General features: G+C 33.0%; 2 protein-coding genes and 1 pseudogene across 4 annotated transcripts; 1 reads left to right on the forward strand and 2 right to left on the reverse strand.

Moving 5' to 3' along the window:
- The first annotated feature begins 398 nt into the window (after positions 1-398).
- LOC103493008 (polyamine oxidase 2-like) lies at positions 399-4768 on the forward strand. The gene is made up of 10 exons (XM_008453623.2): positions 399-873; positions 1013-1131; positions 1227-1315; positions 1405-1518; positions 2314-2401; positions 2579-2664; positions 2851-2953; positions 3491-3588; positions 3661-4090; positions 4189-4768. Exons 1-10 carry the CDS (start codon positions 834-836, stop codon positions 4495-4497), a joined length of 1476 nt encoding a protein of 491 aa, XP_008451845.1. The 5' UTR covers positions 399-833; the 3' UTR covers positions 4498-4768.
- Positions 4769-8823: 4055 nt separating this feature from the next.
- LOC103493009 (uncharacterized) lies at positions 8824-13384 on the reverse strand. Of its 3 annotated transcripts, none has more exons than XM_008453624.3 (7): positions 12811-13384; positions 11967-12114; positions 11397-11588; positions 10364-10492; positions 9722-9891; positions 9455-9585; positions 8824-9235 (listed from the first exon to the last, which is right to left on the reverse strand). In XM_008453624.3, the coding sequence occupies exons 1-7, from the start codon at positions 13040-13042 to the stop codon at positions 9170-9172; spliced, it is 1068 nt and encodes a 355-aa protein (XP_008451846.1). In that variant the 5' UTR covers positions 13043-13384; the 3' UTR covers positions 8824-9169. The 3 variants fall into 3 exon arrangements, 2 of the variants coding, with proteins under 2 accessions (XP_008451846.1, XP_050943016.1); XR_538367.3 differs by having other exon boundaries at positions 9217-9235; positions 9455-9599; positions 12811-13364; XM_051087059.1 differs by lacking the exon at positions 8824-9235 and having other exon boundaries at positions 9458-9599; positions 12811-13365.
- Positions 13385-19632: 6248 nt separating this feature from the next.
- On the reverse strand, positions 19633-22935 carry LOC103493251 (cold shock protein 1-like; annotated as a pseudogene).
- Between the last annotated feature and the right edge of the window lie 1124 nt (positions 22936-24059).

The following is a 24059-nucleotide window of genomic DNA, read 5'->3' on the forward strand; positions in this document are numbered from 1 at the left end:
TATTTTTCTAGTTCTCAGATAAAAAAAATAATGAAAAAGTCCTAACTAATTCTATATACTATTATTTTAAGTAACTATATAGTATTTTTAATTGAAAAATAATTTTAAAAAATCATGTCACTCTAAAACAATTTTTTTTTTCTTTCTAGTTTTGACTATGATATAATTATTTTTAAAAAATAAAATAAAATAATTTTAAGATTCTTTTAAACCTACTTTTAAATAATTAAAAACTAGATAGATGAATTTAGAGATTGAAAAGGTAGGTTTTTTTAAATTTAGTGATAGAAAATATTACATATTTTTCATAATTTAGGAACTAAAAAGTTAATATAAAAAAAAGAAAAAGAAAAAAGAGTTTGTTCAAACACTATAAATAAGGGGTGAAAGTGGGATTTGGGAATCTCAAATTGATTTCAATATTTCAATTAATTTCCTTTCTCGTTCCTCCTTCTCTATCTGGAAAATTCCTTTTAACTCAGAATATCCGTTTGATTGTCCTGCAATTCCGACGATCTTCCTTCTCCGACCAAAATTCTTCTCCGACACACCTGAAGCTGCAGTCGATCATAGGAATTCCGGTCCATCGGACGGGAATACTAACCTGATTGTGGCTTCAGGAGTTTGGAAATTGAAGCGCATGAGCTGGTTGGGAAAACTTGGTCTGAACCTTAATACCAATTCCAACCATTTCCTTACTCGTCTTCTCATCTTCATCCTCCATTATTCCCCTCAATTACTTCCTCCTTCGTTTCAATTTCATAATCTATCGCTTCTTCCTCTCTCCTTTCATCATCTGAGTCTCGATATTCGCTTACTCCCTTTCATCGACCATGGAATCCGGAGCCAAGAGTAATTCCGAACTGCGTTCAGGTTCTTTCTCTTCTCTTCTCTTCTCTTCTCTTCTCTGTGTATATATCTCTTTCACACACAAAAAGGTACAGAGTATGAGAATCGGTTTAGTCTATAGCAGTTAATGTTAGATCTTCATGGAGTTCCATTTCCATGGCAGAAATTTGTTATCCCAAACCCCAGACGCAGCAGGTGAGATCGTCGCCCTCTGTTATAGTGATCGGCGGTGGCATGGCCGGCGTTGCGGCTGCTCGTGCTCTTCACGACGCCTCTTTTCAGGTCAGACGGAAGAATACATTATAATATTACTTTTATTGACGTTATCAGACTACTGTATTGATCAATTCATTCTGAGTGATGTTTGTCTTGATCAGGTAACTCTTTTGGAGTCACGAGACAGACTTGGTGGTCGTATTCACACTGATTATTCCTTTGGTTTTCCTGTTGATCTTGGAGCATCGTGGTATGATCTTGGAGTCACTTTGTATCGTTATCGCTGTTCTTAGTTTTGTATGTTTAGATTTAGAGTTGCATCTTACTTCTGATCTCCAGGTTGCACGGCGCGTGTGACGAAAATCCGTTGGCCCCTTTGATTGGGAGGCTCGGGTTGCCCTTGTATCGAACTAGTGAGGATAATTCTGTGTTGTATGACCATGATTTGGAAAGGTATCGAGTAATTTCATTTGGTGTTTTTCTTTTTCAATTTTTATGTAAACCTTACCATCAAAAGTTTTTATTATCCTGATGTCGAGCGAAAGTCATTTTTATTATTTTGGAGTCACATACTTACAGTTACTTAGTATCTTTGATTTCCTCTGTGAACAACAAATTGATTTGTTCAGGAAGAAAAGGAATCCATCCTATATATGAGTTGGATCCTTTTTAAAGCTGATGCAAATGAAAGCAAGTCCTACAGGTGGATACTAATCTCATGGGTAGTCTCTTAATATTTGTTTATATCTGCTATTAATTTGTGAATTGTGGTTGGATGTGGTTTTAAAGCAATCTCAGGATGGAAAAAGGATTTTTTGCCATCTGTTTGGATCAATTAATTACTGTGTTCCCTCTTCTTTTTATTTTTTTTTCAAAGGAAGATAAAAACTAACCTTATTGTTTGTTCATCTTTAAAATTCAAATTTCAGGACTTAGGTTTGATATATTGATTACTGGCTTTTTTTGGTCTAATAACTTCGTTTGTAGATTTTTTTCCTTTTTACCAGCTTTAGTTTAAAGTAATAATAGGTTCTTGTAAATGTTCAACTTAAATTGGTCTTTGAAGCTTTATAGATCTTGTTGAAGGGAGAATGTGTTAGTTTTTTTTACTCCAAACTGTTCTAGATAAATATATGTATTTTTAATTTCAAGTTTTTTCATCCATATGTTTCTTTCAGAGCTTCGCTTTATCATTTCTTTAAACAAAAATCTTGTTTGGTATAATACTAACGTTATATTTCATATCAGTTATGCATTGTTTGATACTGACGGGAGTCAAGTTCCTCCTGAGTTGGTAACAAAAGTTGGCATAACCTTTGAAACAATCTTGAAAGAGGTAAGTCATTACCCCTTTCTTCTCCAGTTTAATTTTCTTCTCGCTTGATCTAATAACAGAATGTACTACATATACATAATTCATGTTCCCCAATTTATGAAATTAACAACTTTGTTTTTCTGAGTTTAAAAATCATATTGTTGATGCCCTTTGAGCTTGCTTTCTTGCTCTATACAGACAGAAACTATAAGAGAGGAAGAAAGTGAAGACATGTCCATACTCCGTGCAATCTCCATTGTTTTTGAAAGGAGACCAGAATTAAGGTTTGTTGTCTGCCTGGAGAATAATCTGTATAAATAGACTGAGGGTACTATAAAATGTCCAAGTTCTTTTCCCCCAAGAAAAACTAGCTACTACCATGCCATTTTTAACTTGCACTATCAATTCAGTGATACGTAGTTCCAGTTTATACTCGTAGACGTATTCTTATATGATTTCTCTGGATGCAGGTTGGAAGGGCTTGCCCACAAGGTTCTTCAATGGTATTTATGCAGGATGGAAGGATGGTTTTCTGCTGATGCCAACACTATCTCACTTAAAGGCTGGGATCAGGCAAATCTCTTTGAGCTGTTGACTACCTATGGAGATTATTATTTCTACAATTAAGACTGTTCAATCTTGGTTTAATATCTAGAATCCGGGTCATATTTACTTGTGCAAGACAGTAGAAAGAGACACAATTTTTTTTTTCCTAAGAATCGAAATTTGTTCTGTTTTTTTTTTTTTCTTTCTTTCTATTTTAAAACTGTGTTTTTTCTTCCTGTTTTTGACCTATGGTCTTGGAAAGTTTTTTACCAATTGGGAATACTCTCTTGTTGCTTTACCCCTGTGATTTTTACTGTCATTCCTCTGCTCTTCTGATGACACGCACACTTTAAGATAAAGAACAGAATGGGTTTATGTACATTTAACATCAATAGCTGATATTGAAGTGACAAATGTGTTGCATATTAAACATGGCCGAGTTTATACTAGCATGATGCTGACCAACCAGCCCTGTTGAATTTTAATAACTCCTCCTTTATAATTTTGCTTATTCGAGTCTCTCTAAAGTGCCTCCTTTTAAAGTTTATCGTTTCGTATGTTCAGGAAGAACTACTCCCTGGTGGGCATGGGCTTATGGTCAGGGGCTACCTACCGGTTATTCACACACTAGCCAAGGGTATTGACATCCGATTAGGCCATAGGTAATTTAGCTCCTCTTCTTAGTTCTCTGTTTCTTTACATATCGACCAATCCTAAATGATGCCAGTTTTCAGGGTTACAAAGGTATCAAGGCATTATACTGGAGTGAAGATAACAGTGGAAAACGGAAAAACATTCAAAGCCGATGCTGCTATTGTTGCCGTTCCTCTTGGTGTGCTTAAAGCAAACGTCATGAAGTTTGAGCCCAAGCTTCCAGACTGGAAGGAGGCAGCCATTGCTGACGTTGGAGTGGGGCTTGAAAATAAAATAATATTGCACTTTGAAACTGCTTTTTGGCCAAATGTGGAGTTCTTAGGAGTTGTTGCGGATACATCACAGAATTGTAGCTACTTCCTCAATCTTCACAAGGCCACAAGCCATCCTGTCCTTGTTTACATGCCTTCTGGAAAGCTTGCTCGAGACATTGAGAAGATGTCAGATCAAGAAGCTGCCAATTTTGCTTTCATGCAACTCAAGAAGGTCGTACCTGATGCGCCCGCCCCAGTAAGTTCTAGTCTTGATTGTACATTATGATGCCGGTTGCTAACACCCTTTGCTACACGAACTTAATTAACAAACATAAATGTCTTCCCATATTGTAGATTCAATTTCTAGTTTCTAGATGGGGATCAGATGTCAATTCACTTGGATCCTACAGCTACAACATTGTAGGCAAACCCCATCATTTGGTTGAGAGGCTGAGGATCCCTGTCGACAACCTCTTTTTTGCTGGGGAGGCTACCAGTATCAACTACCCTGGATCCGTGCATGGTGCATACTCAACCGGTCTGATGGCTGCCGAAGACTGCAGGATGCGCTTTTTAGAGCGTTATGGGGACGTGGACTTGTTGCAGGCAATCATGGTCGAAGAAGCTCCGTTATCGGCACCATTGTTAATTTCTCGAATGTAATACCGTTGGTGGTGGGGCGTCAGTTCAGCTGAGATTATGTGTGTAGGAAACAGAAAAGAAAATCCAGATGCCTGGTTGATTAAATGACTGTACGAACATGATTGTATTTAGTTTAGTAATCAAATGGAAAACATGTGTATTTGTATTTGTATTCCTCAAGTCATTCGGTTGTATCCTTTTGCTGGAACAGTGTGTTTTTATGGACCCAAAACTATTACCTAAGTTTGCTATACACGAATGATTTTAATGGGAAAGAGACTATATTTACGAATGGGAGTTTCTCCACCTTTTCATTTGAGGCGGTTGAAGAAGCCTTTTGGCTATGTGATTTTCACAATAGGTAAATCAATACACTGAAACAACATAATTAAACAAAGAATAATACACTCTGTAATAAACCGTGAGCCAACAGACGAATGGAAAAAACACCAAGACGAATGGAAAAAACACCACAAAATTGGAAAAGTATAACAGAACATAGTAAGAACCGAATCAAAGGATAGAAGTAAACAAAAATAATTTTTGTTAAACAGAGCACATGAGAAAACCAAAAGTCATACCAAAATCGAAAACCCAATCAAAAAAGCATGGATATTGAGGTATGACAGATTTTTTTGGAAAATAATCATAAGGAAAATAAAATCAATTTCATCAGTTAACATATAAACAGAACAGACAAATAAGAACAACAAAGAAATATGTGGAAGATCGTCCTCATCATCGGCAATAGAAAAATGGGTCGGAATGTATACCTTAACCCTACCATTCTTGGATCAACTCAGTCGACAATTGTGTAGCATCAACATCTCATCGAACGATCGAAATCGTAGTGTCAATGGCTAATCCGAACGGCAAGGCGTACACAAACCGAAACCCATTTAGATCCGAGTGGCAAATCGAAGAGAAAAGCCATGCCCGGATCGATTTAATGAAGGAAAAAGGATAAATCGAGAGAAAAAAAAGCTAAGCGTTGAAAACCATTCTCGGCCCAACAGATCGGATGGAATGGGGTTGATATGGGTGTCGACGAAATGGGAAAAACATCATAAAGAAATAGATCGGAACCTTACCGATTGAACTATGGAAAAGACAGACGAAAAGAAGTATGGGTCGTTAAGATAAGGGGAGAAGAAGGTGAATCGGTAATGCAAGAAAGAGATGGAGAAATCGGCGGAAAGAGAAGGATTAGATAATTAACGGGGAAAGAGAAGGAAAATGGGGGAAAAATTTTTAACCCATTTCCCCCATTTTTCTATCCTCGCCCCAAAACGGAAAAAAAATCAGAGGCACACCATGTAAAATAACAAAAAATGTCCCGTCAACCACGCGTCAACAACGTGCGCGTAATATATTTGCGATCGTTTAGATTTGGTTATTGTTTGATAAGCGATCGTGTAGATAAGGCTACAATTTATACGCAATCGTTTCGATATTATTTTTTTTTTTAAATTTGGTACACGATTTTTTTAATTATTTTGGCACACAATCGTTTACATCAATCAAAATGATTTTTTTTAGATTCTTTATACACGATCTTTTATTTTTTTTACATGATCATTTACATCGTTTACTTTGGCTACTCCAATCAAAATGATTTTTTTTCAAGATTCTTTATACACGATCTTTTATTTTTCTTACACTTTGTTTACTTTTTTACCTGATAGTTTACATTTGGCTACTCCAATTTAAATGATTTGTTTTCATATTCTTTATACACAATCTATTAGATTTTGTTATTTTTTGTACACAACGTAAAAAAAGACGATGGAAAGAAATCACTGTGAAAAAAAGAGGAGGAAAAGTAGAAAGATGATGGAAAAACGAAAAAAAAATGGAAAAGAAGAAAAACGATGGAAAGATTAAACAATGTAAATAAAGAATTGAAAAAGAAGAAAGACGAAGTCCCACGAGAAAGACGATGAAAGAAATAGCAGTAGGAAAACGAAATGTTTTGTTACATTTACAAGAGTTTCCTTTATTATTATAATAATAATAATAATAATAATAATATCACACTCGTTTTAAGGAAGAAAAAAAAGGAAGAAAGAAAATGAATAAAGGGGATCGAGAGGAAGAAAGAGAATGATTAAGAAGGAATAAGGGAGATTAAATATATTCTTTTCTCTCCTTTTATTCCTTATCCCAAACATAGAAAGGACTATCCTTTTCTTTCCTTTTCGTTTCCTTCTCAAATGGTTCCAAACGGACCTTGTTGATTTCTATCTATCTCTATTTAATCAACAATCTCTATTAAAAATATGATGGTATGAATGATAGATTTTTATCACTATTAACGTCTATCTAATAAAAAAAAATTAAAATTAAAAATTTAAATATAGTAAAACAAAGTCAAACTCCATAACCTAAATTTCACTATATTTATATTATGGAGTTTGACTTTGTTTTGTTATATTTAATTTTTTAATTTTAATTTTAATTTTTTTTATTTTAGGTTGAATTACAATCTCAAATTTTGAATTTTTTTGTTTAATGGACACCTTAATTTCTAAAATCTAAAAGTATCTAATAGTTATTTATTTATATTTTTTTGGTTTGTACATATTCAATTTTAATGATATTTTATTAAAGGAAAAACTTTGTTTCTTTTAAGTTCACTCCATTTTAGTTTGACAATACGAGGACGTAGATTTGATCGTCTATTAGTTAAGGTGAGGTCAAAATGTTTAAACTAATCAATTTATATTTAAGTTGGCATATTAATTCTCCCTCATATTACTAGAATAATCTATTGAAATTATTTTAATCGGAAAGAAAATTGTAGTGTATATCTAAGCTAAAGATTCAATTTGTTAAAATCACAAGTTGAACAAAAGTTAATGTGATAGGTGAAACTCCCCATAAAATTTGATTTTTCTCATTTCCAAAAATAGTTAAAATAAGAAAATTGTTGTTAATATAATGATCCAAAAGGATAGTGATCGTTTTATTCTCATGATCGCTAAAAGTCTATATAAATAATTATAGATATGGCAACTTGATCCTAAGTCATCAATTAAGTGAGAGATGTGTCCTCAACTAAAGAGTTAAAAGAATTTTAATCTTTTACCTCATGTATTTTTTAAAAGCATAGTACAAGTGTTTTAATTAGACAACCAAAATGGATAACATGCATTGTCTTTATGGACGTGGAAAATAAGTGTATTCTCACTTGGTGTTAGGTTGCATTTCTTAATCAAGTACAACCACCACATGTTTTGATCGTTACCATCATGTCCCTAATAGTTTTAATGCGCACACTACAATGACGTTTAGTGGGACATCATGGTAACACTTAAAACATGTGATATAGATCGTACAACGTAACCTAAAATCAACTAAAAGTCTCTAAATTTTTTTTGTAATCTTAAAGATATTTGCATGTCATTAATTGTGATCATCCAATTAAACCGTATGAAAAGTATGTATTACCAATATTTTTCCAAGTGTTAAAAAAATCTTTCAAATTTGTTGGTAAATAAACAATACAAAGGATCATGAAATTAAATAAAACTAAGATAAATAAAAGGACGTTTGCAAAAATAGCAAAAAAAAATTATGATAATAGAACCTAAGTTACTACATTTTTTAAATAACAAATTTAAAAGTGAATAGCCAATATATCTAATTATTCAACAATCAAATTCGCAATGTGCAAAAAAAAAAAAAAGTATATATATATATATACTATAGATTGCTTTTTTCTAAATTTTTTTATCATGTAATTTCTCATAAATAAATGTATTAAAATTGTAAAAAAAAAAAAGAAAAGAAAAGAAAACTTTTTAACTAACAATATGTTCGAGCTTGTTAGGATTATTTTAAGTTAACCCATTAAAAAAATGTTCTTGAATTGGTTCACACTTGTTTTGATGCCCCCATACTTTTTTTTTTTTTTTTTTGTTAAGCCAAACATTTCATTAACCCCCAAGATCATCTCACTCTTGCTCTCATTAATCATTAACACACATCCTTGCTTTTGATACTTATTCTTAACTCTTGCTTCTCACTCTCGTTGCTTCTTGCTCGCTAATATATCCTCACATTTAATCCTTATTATTGACTCTTGCTACTCTTCTTATCCCCCCATAAAAGAAAGCAAATCGCAAGAACAATAAAAAAATGGAGGAAGTGAGGAGCAGGAGAATCTAAACCCTAAGCAGCAAGCAAAGATCCCAACCCATATATACGATGTTTTGCTTTGGTAATTTTATGCTGATATGACTTAAGCAAAAGGTAAAGAAAACATGGTCAAATTTCATTTGAGCCTTCCAAACCGTCCCCCTGTAGATAAAAAAAAAATGCAAAGTAAAAGTGCTCAGGGCCTCGAAATCAAAAAAAGAAAGGAGAATTGCTTTCAGGTTGATAGTAGCACAAGCCATTGCAGCAAATGCACTAAAATCATGCATTAACGTTGGAATTAATTTAAACACATCCTCTATTAAGCAACTGATGTGCAGCATTTCTTTTTTCAATCACCCAATGAAAATTTTAGAAAAATGACACAAACTAGGTTAGTAAATCTCCTACCATCATACCAAGATCTGAAATAGCTCATTCACAGGAGCTTTTCTTTTCTTCTTCCCCATTAGAATTCTGGGGTCAGCGCTTTCAACTTTGATTCTGTACAACTCATGGCAACTTATGAATATTTGTCGGCCTCTTTTTAAAAGCCTTATTCTTGTTGAGAATCTTTCAAGAAATTCCACGCTAACAATGCAGCCCCAATTGCTGGCTCCACCTGGTTTTAGTTCAAGAATACGTATGGGTGATTATTGCAAGGTGAACATACATTACTGTTACATATACTCGTGATTTAAAGACAACAATAATTTGGAAGCACGTCTGTGCGTGTAAAGATTTAAGAACAATAATGTTACAAGAGTTCCAAAACAGCATTGCGGTTATGGTAAGGTAAAATACATGCAGAGACTAGAGGGTATTGAATAATATGCTTTACCTTAGGCCAAATGGGAACTACCCCAGGGTAGTCCTTGGAAATGCAGTTTATTACTTCTTGCGCTATACCCCATCCCTTATTTCCTTCGAGAACTCCACCAACCATGACAAGGGGAAAAGAACCCTTTCCATCTGCAATGTTAATGCTAACAATGAAAGTTGAGGGAAAACTTTGATTAAACAATTCAAAAACGGTTAGTTTCAGAAGAGGGGGGGCAGGAAAACCAAGTTTACTAACTATGACCAAAGAACTCCGCTATTGCAGTACCTGAACCACACAATCCAAGTCTTTGAACAACGGCAGTCACGCTTAGAGCTAATTCCTTAACTGAATCTTGCAAGATATTGTTTGCAACTTCATCCCCTGCTTCTGCACATGACACAACAGCAGGAACAAGTGCAGCAATGCGAGCCCAAGATTGATCTGCGTATGTCCACCTAATTTTCGATGATAACCAAAAGTATATGTGATCCGTTTCTATTCCAACATACATGATACAGTACTTTTCACATCATTCCAACTCATGAATTGAGGTATAAATGTCAGAAACTGAAGAAGAAACAACCATATTTCTCATCAAAAGCTCAGGAAACACTCAAGTTTCTGATATGCTAAAATGCTGAACTCTCGTTTCATTAGCTTTCAAAAAATTTTACAGCTGCTACAAGTAAACCTGAGCAGCCTTCAAAATACTACAGATTACTACATGCACTAATAAAGATCAAAACAAGCCTCGGCATGACTTCAATGTATATGAGAAAGATAGAGAGAAACTATATATATCATTTAAAAGAATTGTTCTCTTCTTATAATTGGAATATATTTGATTCCTTCTACTAAATTTAGTTTATATTAAGAGAGGAGATAGTGAAGATTGTGACTGATAATGCCAATCGAAAGAGTACATACCCAATGAGTTCATCAGCAGAAGAAAGACCAAGAGTCTGAAGAATGCTATTTGTGAGCTTCGTTTGAGGACCACGACCATCATGCGCTCTTATAATTGCAGTTAAAGCCTGCGCTGATATGCCATACCCACTGAAATAACAGAAGGTATCATCTTCAATGAAAAGTGGCGAACCAAAATAAAAAATTGTATGTAATGCACAATACTCTCAGAAATGTATCAATATAGATCAGCATGGAATGCAGTAATATAATTTTGAAATACAAACATATTGAAGAAACGAATTAACATGCAGAGTGCAAAGGCCCGCCCCGGAGTCCTAGTCTTGATTGTACATTAAAATTACGAATAAATGATTAATTATACCATTATCTATCAGCATAAGTTTTTGATATTGTGGTGAATTAATGTGGTGTCAAAGCAGGTCAGTATTTAAATTCCTGTAATATTCTTTTTTCTGCAATTAATATTTAATGTCACACATTCAGCATTAGGCTAATTTTTATCCCAACAAGTGAAGGTTTCTTAAGAATAGGAATAAATATATCATAATCTATCAGTTTAAGCTTTTGAGTCTAAGTTGTGATACAACAATCGTTACAAAAAGTGCACTTGGGAGGAGATTTAGTTCTGTAATGTCTTGAGATGTTGAACATTGAACTCTCTGAATTTCTTTTTCCTTGAACTACTATCCGTAAAACCTCAACTTTAAGGACAAACCATTATGTCCACTAGATAACTGAGCAAGTCACATTTGATCAGGTAATATGCTGAAAGGAGACAATAGGAACCAAAAATGAAAGAGAAAATTAGAGGTTGAGTGTTTGTGTGTGTGTGATGGTGGTGGTGGGTGGGGGGAGGATAAAGAAACCTGTGTATTGCACAAAAGAGGAATACAGCCTAGAGGAAACTCAACACTCAAGCACACACCAGCAAGGAATACTAGGACAGGTATATTAGGAAACAAATAAGGTGATCCTCCTACAATCAGTCAAACAATTTAAGAGCATGTGTTCATGTGAGAGAGAAAGAGACCTTCCCCAGTCACCCAAGATTGGTCCTGCACCAGCTGCTCGAGCTTCTCTTCCATCATCCGTAAATCCATAAGCAATGCTCCCAGTGCCAGCAATTAGAACACAACCACTAAGCTTTCCCATGGTACCACTTGCCAGAGCAGCCGCAGCATCATTTCGAACATAAAGTTTGACATGGCTAGGAAATTTATCTCTGTGCATTCAAAACAAATATATCAGAAGAATATAAAAACATAATTGATCCATAGAGTTTCAGATTTCATATGTAATATAGTGAAAACGCTAGCAAATGGAATACCAGCTTGGAACCTGGGAATTGCTCCCAACTCAGATTGTGAAGGTCATTAAATAAAAGGATTCAGCTACAATATGCCACTAAGGGATATTGCATTGTATAAACCACTATAATCAGTCCATAACACTACATGAACTGAGTAGAAAGAACAATGGTCATCCTAGGATTTCAGATCCAAATATGAGCATATAACATGCTCCATCAGTTAATTAAAAGACAGAACTCAGAAGAACGTAGTTTCATAGAAACAGCCAAGAATCCTTTCTTGGTCCATACCTGAACCAATTCAAAATCCTTTGCTGATCCGTTGGATGGTTTACACCAGAAACAGATAAACAAATAGCTCGAACTGCAGACAGATCCGAACCTGATTTTGAAAGAGCCTCAGCCATTACTTGCTCCAACGTTTCCCTCGCAGCAGTTTCTAGAACAAAGAAGCAAATTTACACCAATGACCTATCAATACTAAAATCTCATATTAAATACTTTGAAACCAACCGGCCTTTTTTCTCCACACCAATTCACACTAAGTCTGATGTCCATCTTTCAATATTTTAAATTCTGAAAACATAAGAAATGGCACAACATCAAACCAGTGAATCCGGTAAAAAAAGAACAACTCACAGGCTGCCTCTGATTGAAACAAAGTTTATTAGGTTTAAAGAGTTGCAGTTAAAATTATCCTCCATTGCAACTGTCAACTCTCAATATCTTGTTGTTAAAAGAATTCAACAACAAATCAGCTGGGCCAAGGCAACGTTCCATTGCAACTGTCAATTCTTAACATAAAAAAAACTGATTCAACAACAAATTAACTTTTATAGGAATTCACAAATGATAGCCATGCTAAATGCACTTTGGTTAACGTCTCTTAAGGTTCTCTCTTTATGCCAAATGACAAAGCAGATAGAAATCCCCAAGGCTAATCGCATTTATGTTGAATAAATGAAACCGGAAGCCAGAACCTATTTCCTTACAACTTTGCATTCAACAATCTTTCAAAATACAGCCACCAGCTCAGGAAGAACAATGAGAAACAGAGGCAGAAGAAAATCAATACGAAAAAAATGAAAGAACAGTAATAATTCAATACAAAAATCGGCAGAAAGAGAGAGAGTACCGCCGACGCTGTTATGGTTGGAGCAGCCGGCTTCGACTCGGGCAAGAAGAGGAGGAGAATCAGGAAGATGAAGAGAGTGAGGATGGAGAAAAGGAACACAAACACAGACGGTGGAGGTCGTTCCTCCATCAATTCCAAGAATTACATCTCCAACAGCTCTTCCTCCGCCAGTTCCGCCGGATAATTCCCGCTCGAATTCGGAGATTTCCCCATTCCTATGTTTCTTCGTCATCTAGAAAGAACAGGAAACAGAATCCGGGACAAGAACGGTGATCCTTTTGCCTTTAGTGTCTCCTCTGAATTACACTCAAACCGCTTCAAAAATCGAAACCAATACTATCCTTCGTTGTGCAGAAATGCTCGGAAATTGAGAGAGAAGACGAAGATTGACGGTAAACGACAGAGAAAGCAGCCGAATCTTTTGCTGTTGATTGTCCACTGGATGATCCTACAATTCAACCATTACGATTTTTTTCTTCACAATTTTGAAGAACAATTACGATTAGGAGAAAATAAATAAATTTGATATCTTTAACTTTCCTTCTCTTACGATGTCAAAATGATAATATTGATTTAGTATTATTATACTTAAAAGGACAAATGGCAACAAACACACCGCTTAATTTAAATTCAAAATTAAACTCTTCAATTTATTTAAAATTCAATGTGTATAATTATATACATTATAATGATCATATAAGTTTGAAATTTTAATATTTTTTTCCTTTTCATTTGTTAGCCAGATTAAAGATCCTATTATTTTCGATTAAAGTTTGAAAGTATAATTATAACTATAATTTTCTTTTACAATTTTCCCTGTTAAGAAAACTAAATAAATATAAAATGTTTTTTTATAAAAAAAAACATAAAGAGTTACATTAGGAAAAAACAAATATGCCTTTTTGAAAAAAATAATTAAAACTATTTCCTCTCAATTTTGTTTGCACGAAATAGTATTAGGTGGCACCATGAGTATATGTTTTAACAATAATAGCACCAACATTTTCAATTTTGTAAATATAGCAAGTTTTTAATTTCGATTGACATTTTTTATTTTAAACTTTTAATTATTCCAAATTGCCCTCTTCTCCATCGTTCTTCTCTACCGTTCTTCTTTTCTCTTTTGTTTCTTTCTTTTAGGTTTCTCCTCTTCGTCAGCTTCTCTTTTTCTCATCTTCTCCTCGTCTTTTTTTTCTCTTCTCCACCGTTCTTCTTCATCGTTCTTCTTCTCTCTTATGCTTCTTTCGTTTAGGTTTCTCATCTTCGTCTACTTCTCTTTTTATCGTTTTCTCTTCGTCTTCTTCTCCTCTTCTCACCCTTCATTCTTTTTCTTATAGGGAAAACAATTTGTTTCTTCAATTATGTATGTATTTCTTCTCCCTTTTTTAAAGCCCTAATCATTCTTTCTTATATTTATGTATACATATTTCTCTAATTGGTGTTCGAATTTGGTAAGGGAGTTTGATCGCCATCTTTTCCTTCTTCTTCTTCTAGGAATCACTCTATTTATTATTGATGGAAATTAAAGCTATGATTTGTTCTTCCTCGTCTCTTTTATTTGTTCATTTATTTGTATCTCATCTTTTTTACTAAAATTGGTAAGATAGTTTTGTTTTATTTATTTACGTTTGGTTCTATTTTTGTTTTAATTTGTATCAGTTTTGTATACTAGTGATATGATGTACTTATATTATATGTATTAGTTGACTAATACACTTATAGGTGTTTTTTATTTTTCCAAAATTGTGCAGTTCATTGTAGTTATGGTTAAGCTTGCAGTGATTATTTTTCATAGTGGTCAATGGGATGAGCGACAGTGCTATATGGATTACAAAACAAATTCTGTTTTGGTTGATGGAGTGATATCATCATTTAATACTTTTGTGAACTTAATATGTATTGAACAGGTTGAGTCATGTGTTGAACTTTCAATTTTGTTGCCTATAGGTAGTAATGATGTTCAGCATGTTCTTAAGGTTGTTGAAGATAAATATGTGACTTAGTTTTTGACATTAGTTAAGGATCAATCTACCCAATATCCTTTAGTTGCTCATTCTGTAGATATAGTTTTTGTTGTTTCAATTGGTTCTTTTTTTTTTCCATAGTTGAGGTTGATTAGGGAGGTGAATTAGCAATTTTTAGAGATGTTAACTTTGTTTCCAAGATTCTCTTCAGCATTAGCCTGTTTAAGTAAATTGAAAATGGTTCATTCAATCAAGTTGATCATGTATACAAATCAATGCATTATCAAAAACATATCAAGTATATCAAACATATAATATGTATCAATTGTACTAGTGAAGTATATTAAGTGTATCAGTAGGATCTCAAGTGTATTTAATCAATCAAGTTGATCACGTAATGTATCAAGCATATAATATGTATCAATTGTACTAGTGAAATATATTAAGTGTATCAGCAGCACCTCAAGTATATTTAATCAATCAAGTGTATTAGTAAACATAGAAAGTTTACTGACAACATTTAACAATACATCAAGTGTATCAAACATATCAACAGCATATAAACTGCATCAAGTGTATTAAATCTATCAAGTGTATCAACAATACATCAAATGTATCAAAGTTATTAAGTGTATTAAATCTATCAAGTGTATCAGCAAACCATAACAAGTATATCGACAATACACAAATTATATCATGCTTAGTACATTAGTGTATTTAATTGATTGAATATATCAACAAAGTTTAGCAAGTGTATCAACAACATATCAAGTGTATCAAACTAATGATGTGTATCAGTGAAGTCGTAGAGAGTAAAAGAACAAGTGTATGAGTAGTACATCAGCGAAACAAATCAACTGTATCAATAGTATATAGTGGTGTATCAAAGATATTTTATGTGCCAAGTACAGTAATTACCAAAAATACAAAAAGTGCCAAGTATAATAACCACTTCTTTCTTGGACAATTATCCTTTCTTCTTTCTTTGTCTTTTTCTACTTTTTGGACCTTCACCATTTTGAAAATTCATTTTCCTCTTTATCGTTTTCATTTTTCAATCCTTTCCCTGTTTTGTTTGTGTTCAATAACAATATATAAAATATTAGTTTTAACAAGTTTTTTGTATTCAACAATAATATAAAATATTAGAAAAAGAAATCAAACAATGGGTTAATAGTATAGAAGTGTATGAAATATACCTTGCCATTTCGATTGAAGTGTGTATCAACAATTACTTGAAATAGGAAATGTTCAGAAGATGAGTAATGAACGATAAATAGTTATCGACAATGTTTGAAAATCAAAGTTCCTTGATGACAAGGTTGAAGTTTAGTCTCCATGAATTGTATCAACAAGATGGTCTTCGACTGAGGTTGAAGTTTGGTCTTCATTTGATGTTCGGTAGTTCAATGGTGAATCATTGGGGAAGATAAACGTGAAACCCTAAAATTTTGGGGAAGACAAAATGTGGAATTATGAAGGGAAGAAAGAAGACGTCTGAAATGTTTAAATGTTAGGTTTGTAATTTTGTATTATTCAAATGGGGGTTGAGCTTGAATTTTGCCATTTTTGCAAAAATAAAAGTCATGTGCTATGAGTCTAATTTATCAAACTAATTTTGTCACACCTGGAAAAGCCCTTCTTTCTTTCTTTCTTTCTTTTTTTTAATAATTTGTACCAATTCTTAGCTAAATTCTAAAAGTAAAAATAACATATTAAAAATTGTTCGTTTTAAGGCCTCCTTGTTAACTTTTTTGTTTTTTGTTTTTTGTTTTTCAAAATTAATTTTTAAAAGACCATGTGGGTTTAGTAACTATTTCACTTCTTAGTTTTTTAAACAACAAACTCGTTTTTAAATTTATAAAAGAAAATTAAAAATAAAAAAAAACTTTCAAAATATCGGTTACCAAAGATATATGATTTTTTATTTAAGCAAATATAATTTAAAAAAAATATATTGAAAATGGTTACCAAACATATCCTTGATTGTCAAATCTTGTGTTCATTTTTTACTTATTTTGAAATTTTGAGTTAGAATAAATGTTGAGGGAAACTTTCATAAATGTAACAAAACACCAAATTATTTACGTGTAACAAAACCCATAAAGTTAGCCAATTTCTAAATATATCAGGTTTGCCCTTTCATCTTTCTTCTCTTCCTCGCGATTTCTTTCGTCGTTTTCCTCCTGCGATTTCTTTCGTCATTTTCCTCATGCGATTTCTTTCATCGTCTTTCTTCTTTTCCTTCTGTTTTTTTTTCTGCTGCGATTTTTTTCCATCGTTTTTCTTCTTTTTCTCTTCTTTTTTTGCTGCGATTTCCTTCCATCGTATTTCTTCTTTTTCTCTTTTTTTTTGCTGCGATTTCTTTCCATCGTATTTCTTTTTTCCTGCTGCGATTTCTTTCCATCATATTTCTTTTTTCCCTTTTTTTTTCGCTGTGATTTCTTTCCATTGTCTTTCTTCTTTTCCTTTTTTTACGTCGTTTAAATTTGGGTAACCAAAATCTAAACGACTGTATACAAAAAATAGCAAAATCTAAAAGATCGTGTATAAAGAATTTTGAAAAAATATCATTTAAATTGGAGTAACTAGATGTAAAGGATCGTGTAAAAAAAGTAAACAATTGTGTAAAAAAAAATAAAAGATCGTGTATAAAGAATCTTGAAAAAAATTATTTAGATTGGAGTAGCCAAATGTAAACGATCGTGTAAAAAAAATAAAAGATCGATATAAAGAATCTTGAAAAAAATTGTTTAGATTAGAGTAGCCAAATGTAAATGATCGTATAAAAAAAAGTAAACGTTTAGAAAAAAATCGTATATAAAGAATCTTAAAAAAAAAATCATTTAAATTGTAGTAACCAAATGTAAATGATTGTGTAAAACAAGTATACGATCTTGTAAAAAAAATAAATTGTCGTTTAGAGAAATCTAAACGATCGTGTATCAAAAGAATTAAAAAGATTGTTTACCAAATTTTGAAAAAAAAAATTGTTTAGATTTGAGTCCCTAAATCACTCAAATCTAAACAATCGTGTAACCAAATCAAATTAAATGATGGTGTAACAAAATTAAACGATCGCATAACAAAATTGAAAAGATAATTGTAGCTATATTTAAACGATCGCGTATCAAACAATAATCAAATCTAAACGATTGCAAATATATTAGGTGAGGGTTGTTGACGGAACATTTTTGCGATTTTACACGATGAGCCTCTGAGTTTTCTGTTTTTGAAATTGTTCTACAGAGTGTAAATATTTTGCCGCTTTGTTATATTTTTGAAAAGACCCAAAATGTTTATATATTTAATTTTAAAAACTAAAAATTAAGATCGTATTTGATGACTATTTTGATTCTTATTTTTTATGATTTATATAATTTTTAAATATAATGGTTGAACTCTGAATCAAATTAAAAAACAAAACAACCAATTTGAAAGCTATCCCTTTTAGCTTTTAAATTTTAACTTTGTATTTTAAACTATTGGTAAATTGTAAATAATAAAAGGAAAAGTTAGAAGTGGAAGGAAGGTTTATAAACTAATTTTAGTTTTAAAAGAAAAAGCAAAAAAGTTACCAATAGGGACCCTTCTAATTCTAAAACACGTGGGTAATTTTTTACTCAAAACATTGTACAAAAAAGTCTTCCATGGTGTGTTTAATAAAGTATAAAATAAAGTTAAGATACAAAATGTTGGTAAACTTTGAGAAAACAAAAAAGAGTATCATGAGAATAATTTTGTTGACTTAATTAATTTATTTCATAATTTTTAGTTGAAATCATCCGATGCTTATTTTTGTTTGAAGTGCATTCTATGCTTAATTTGAGTATCGATGAAAGTTATTTTTTTGGAGTTTGTGAAGATTTTTAGTGGATGTACTTGAAAATTGCATTCTATGCTTAATTTGAGTATCGATGAATGTTATTTTTTTGGAGTTTGTGAAGATTTTCAGTGGATGTACTTGAAAATTTTCTGGTCAAAAATAGTTTATTATTATTATTATTATTATTATTATTAGTAGTAGTAGTAGTATTAGTATTATTATTAGTATTAGTATTATTATTAGTATTATTATTAGTATGATTAGTATTATTATTATTATTAGTTTGATAATGGTTTAATCATATGGAAGGATAAAACACCGCAAACTTTGTTAATTAAAAAAAGTAGTCATAATTTTTGTTTCAAAAATTGCGATACTACGCTTATATTTTATAGTGAAATTCCAAAATAATGCAGTTGGTAACCTAGAATAGAGCAAAAGGTCATATACTATTTCATTTTCATTATTTGATTATGATATATTATCACACTATTTCATATCTATTTTTCGTCTTAAACAATATTAATGATACTAAAATGGATATACATTAAATTATATAAGCGAATCAAAGAGAGAAGGGAGTAAAAAAGAAAGAAAAAACTAGGATGGAAATTTAAAATTTTTTAATAAAATTAGTTGGCTGATGTTATAAATCAAATCAATAAAGTGAATTCAATTCTCTCCCTCTTTTTTATATTTACAAACAAAGCAAATCCAATCCATTGTCAAATTGCATAATTGATTATTTTAACAACAAAAAGTCAGTTTCTCCTGTTCTCATATCTATATTAACATTTTAAAATGGATACAGAATAAACCAAACATGGTTGAAAAAGAAAAAAAAAACTAATACTAATGATAACAAATTAGATCCTTTTTCTAATATATAAAAAAATGAATTAAATTAAACTTTCTTTTAAGAATATTTAGATAAGTAACTAATCAATGATTAAATGATAAAATATCAAATTTTAGCGACTTCAATACTAAATTATCAATTCCTTTGAATTAGGGAACTGAGCAAAGTAAAGATTTAAGAAAATCTCAATTCTAAGCTAATCCATCTAGATATCATCCACTAAAGTGTACTTCAAAATAGGATAGTGTACCAAATAAACAGAAATGCCAGATGACTTATCCAGGACTTGTGAATTTAAAAGCTTAAACAACGGTTTAAAACCTTGAAACAGCTTAATGCAGAAGCAGCCAAAGAGCCTATCTATTTTTCAGAATTAGAGCAGTCCTTCGCCCAATGGCCAGGCTGACCACATTTGAAACAGCTTCCAAGTGAAGAAGATTGACTTCTGCCATACGCTGCAGGAGGATTTGATGGTGAGAGTGATTGCGAGCAGTCTCTAGCCCAATGCCCTTCACCCCCGCATTTATAGCAGGAACTGGAAGAACTAGTTTTCACATTCCCGGTAACACTTTTGCTCATGTCATTAGCGTAGACCTTAGGGGCACTCACTTGATTCTTGGTTTCAATGGAAGGCTCTTCGCACCACTGGAAAAACCTGCAAGAATCCTGCAGAATGGATTTGAGTTCAACTGATGAAGAATTACAACATGGAAATCAAACAACTGCACAACTTATGCAATTTGCAAGTATCAAAACATTTTCAGAAAATTGTGTTTAGATGATGTCGAGAATAATCCAGATGTGGGAGGTGATGGACATTACCATTACCACACAAGTATAAATTTGAAGAGATGTTGGAACTGGATAGATCATGGTGGACACATAGAAGGATAAACTTTGGAAGGGTTTCATAACATAGTGCTATGCATAATTGAACATGAAATTTCTCATATCGAGGAGTAATCAGTGAAGCATCCCAACCATCTAAAAGGCTGGGAGAAAAACTACAGAACGACAATCCACTGATTCTCTGCAAGGGTATTTCGTTGAAATGTAAGTTGAGGAAACAATAGCAACATTGAAAAACAAACAAAAATGCAAACCCATCCAATTAAAGAAACTATCTTAAACCTTAGAACAGTGTTCAACTACAAAAATACCATAACCCTGCCCAAAAGACAACCTGACCCTTAAAGGCCTATGTACACATTCATGCCCAAGCCCAACAAGTGTACGCCACCTCCCATTCCCACTGACTAATTTTCTGGTGGTTATTCCCCTTTTTACCTCTCCTATAGTAGGTATTCCCATCAAAGACCTTACATTCTCTTCAACTAATTTGAGCGTAGAGTTGAAAGTAAATTAATTTGCACTTGATTGTGCTCTAAATCGCACTACACGAACTCATCAATGTTTTCCTAGATAAAAGTCATCTCAGCAAATTTGTTCAGATACTTTGGCTTAAAAGATCTAGAGCTGTGTTTTCCTTGATAAACGTCCTCTCCAAAACTTCACTAAGCACATTCTTGGTATATACTGCTTGCACATGCATTGGTTCCTTTCCCGGCTTTCTTTCCTTAGTTCATAATGTAACTATAACATCCCTCTTTATACGCTTCACTCATTTAATAAGTATGTGGCGTAATTAACGACTATCTAATTGTTTGCAATAATTTAGGCCACCTTCAAGGTCATAATTTTCAACTTTCAGCACCATCAATTGATCTAAAGATGAAAAGTCTTAAAATTGGGACTCTAACTAAATTCGGAAGAATGAGAAGAATAAATGAGAAGCACTAAATTTAGATAAGGTATCAAAGCAAATTTTACTTTCTTCCAATTAATCAGAATGAAGAGTCAACTGCATACACTTCAGAAGCTTTCCCACAATTTTCGGTCAGATAATTATTAATTAGATAGTCCATGACTTGTTAATATGAAAATGAAAATTCAGCAACCGAAATCTTCTTCTTAGATAAGAAACTATTTAATAGATTGATGAAATATACAATGGTATACAAAAGAGTGTCAATTAAGGGGAACACAAAAGATGTTTCCACTTTGTAATAGGGTAAGAGAAGCTATGACTCTTAATTATGAACAAACAGTTTTGAGAATCACGTCATCACAAGACAATAAAAGCTGCTGCACAAACATTTGTGTTATAAATATTACCTGGGATGAAGGGCAACAATAGAACTGCTTCCCAACGTTGTTCCCTGCTTTAGCTGTTAAAATTCTATAAGAACCAGCACCACAGGGGCACTGAAGGTCTGGAAATGACGAACTTAATGGATTTTGGCCAGGGGCACTGTCACACTACTCAAAGAATCCGCAGCCACCATTTTCCTGAGAACAACTGAATGTACATGAGAAGATAGTAAGGCATGATATAATTCCATGTGAAGATAAAAGTTATTGTGTACGGAAATAATTTAATGAGCTTTGAATTCAATATCATGATAACGAACTTTAGAGTTCAAAAAAGTACTACAAATTTTTGGACAGGGTACTGGTACCATGTAGGGAACTACGTGCATGTTGGCTAAAGAACAAGTATGTTTTAATCAACAAAATTATATGAGTCCATCGAAGCATTACATTACACATTACTAATTTAATTTCAATATTTTTCACGAGGTTCTTAATATATGTTTATATATTTTTCACAAAACCCAACATCAACCAGATGAAAAAGAACATGACTTCATCAGAACTCGAAATCGCTCTTCCATTTCCCAAGTTTAGGCGGCAACATTATGACTTAAAAATGGCGATAATTAGGAAAAAAGAAGAAATGATACTATCGAACAAAAAAAAAAAAAGATGAACACAGTTTCCCTCATCACCTGCCGAACGGGGCATCTGTAAAATTTTCGACCGCGATTCCTCTCTGTATTTGCAGTTAGTACTAAACAAACTCCCGATCCGTAGGGGCATGCTTTCTCCGCAACAGACACATCATTTCCTGAAGAATTGAAAGATCCTCCACCACCCGGAGCATCGCAGTCTCTAGCCCAATGCCCTAACTTCCCGCATTTGAAACACGCACCATGGCCTTGCGATTGGGCAGTAGTATTTGCAGAAATGGATACATTTTGGTCAGAATTGGCTTCCCAGCCTAAAATTTGAGAGAGTACACGATTTCCTTTATAAGAGGCGATGTAGGTCCCTACAACGTCTGCGTTAAGGGGAACTTTATGCGACACCTCCGGAACGGCATTTTTGGGCAGATCCACGGTAGGATTATGGACATTTCTGACTTTATTGACTAGGGAAACAATTTCAGATGGGGTCCGCCACTGCAAAGAGGAATGCTTCATCGTCGTCTTCTCGGAGATGGAAATCAAAATTCGTCTTAGATTCCAACTTCGTCCACTCGATGGGAATAGGTTTTAAATTTTGCCTCTTTTTTCTTGCAGAGTTTTGTTTCTGACCTTTGGTGTAACAGCCTCGTTAGGGTTTTGTGATATAAAATTAGAACTACGCGGATGATACGCGTCGAAAATAAAGACCCTTTCAACAAATAAAAAATGAAAATGTGATAACTATTTAGACAAATTTAGATCCAATATCCTAATTTAATTTTATAAAAAAATAATTTACATGCATAAATTGAATTTTTTTTTTAAATAATGTAGTTTATAAAAATATTATCAAAAATAGGGCCAACCGAAAAGTATTGTCAAAAATGGGGTAGTTTATTTTCAAGACTCATCAAACAGCTTAGGATGTTAGTTTATTGGATTTAGGTTATTAAGAAAAAACTAATAATATAATCAATAACACTTATTGAAATTATAATAATAAAACAATTTATTATTAATGACGGTCAATTGATTATATTTACTATTTACGAGTTTTAGGACATAAAACCCAACAAACTCCCACTTGGACTAAAAACTCTAGTCCTTATGGGATGTACATAATAAAGTAATTCTCAAACATTGGAAATGGTAAAATGTACAAGTATATTACATAAAACGTATATATACAAATACATAAACTAGGGCATCATCATACCCATTACACATCTCCCACTTGCCGTAGGTTACCTAATGTACATATCTCGTAGATCTAGACTTTCTAGATGACCCCAAACACTTTAGTCGTGAGAGTCTTCGTAAATGGATCAGCAATGTTGTGCTCCGAAGCGATCTTGGTGACGATCACATCCCCTCGTTGCACAATCTCCCGTATCAGGTGATACTTCCTCTCTATGTGTTTCCCTCGTTTATGGCTGCGAGGTTCTTTAGAATTGGCTACTGCCCCAATGTTATCACAATATAGAGTGATGGGCAAGTTCATGTTTGGAACAACTTCCAAATCATGTAGGAACTTCCTAAGCCAAACTACTTCTTTTGCTGCTCCACAAGTAGCGATGTATTCAGCCTCCATTGTAGAGTCTGCAATGCATCCTTGCTTGATGCTACACCATACTACAGCTCCTCCATATAGGGTGAACACTGATCCCGATGTAGATTTTCTAGAATCCTTATCGGTTTGAAAATCAGAATCAGTGTATCCTGTAAGGATCAAATCCTTAGCTCTATACACAAGCATGTAGTCTCTCGTTCTCCTAAGATACTTGAGAATCATT

This window comes from Cucumis melo, chromosome 7, assembly GCF_025177605.1.
Source record: "Cucumis melo cultivar AY chromosome 7, USDA_Cmelo_AY_1.0, whole genome shotgun sequence".
Classification (NCBI taxonomy): Eukaryota; Viridiplantae; Streptophyta; class Magnoliopsida; order Cucurbitales; family Cucurbitaceae; genus Cucumis; species Cucumis melo.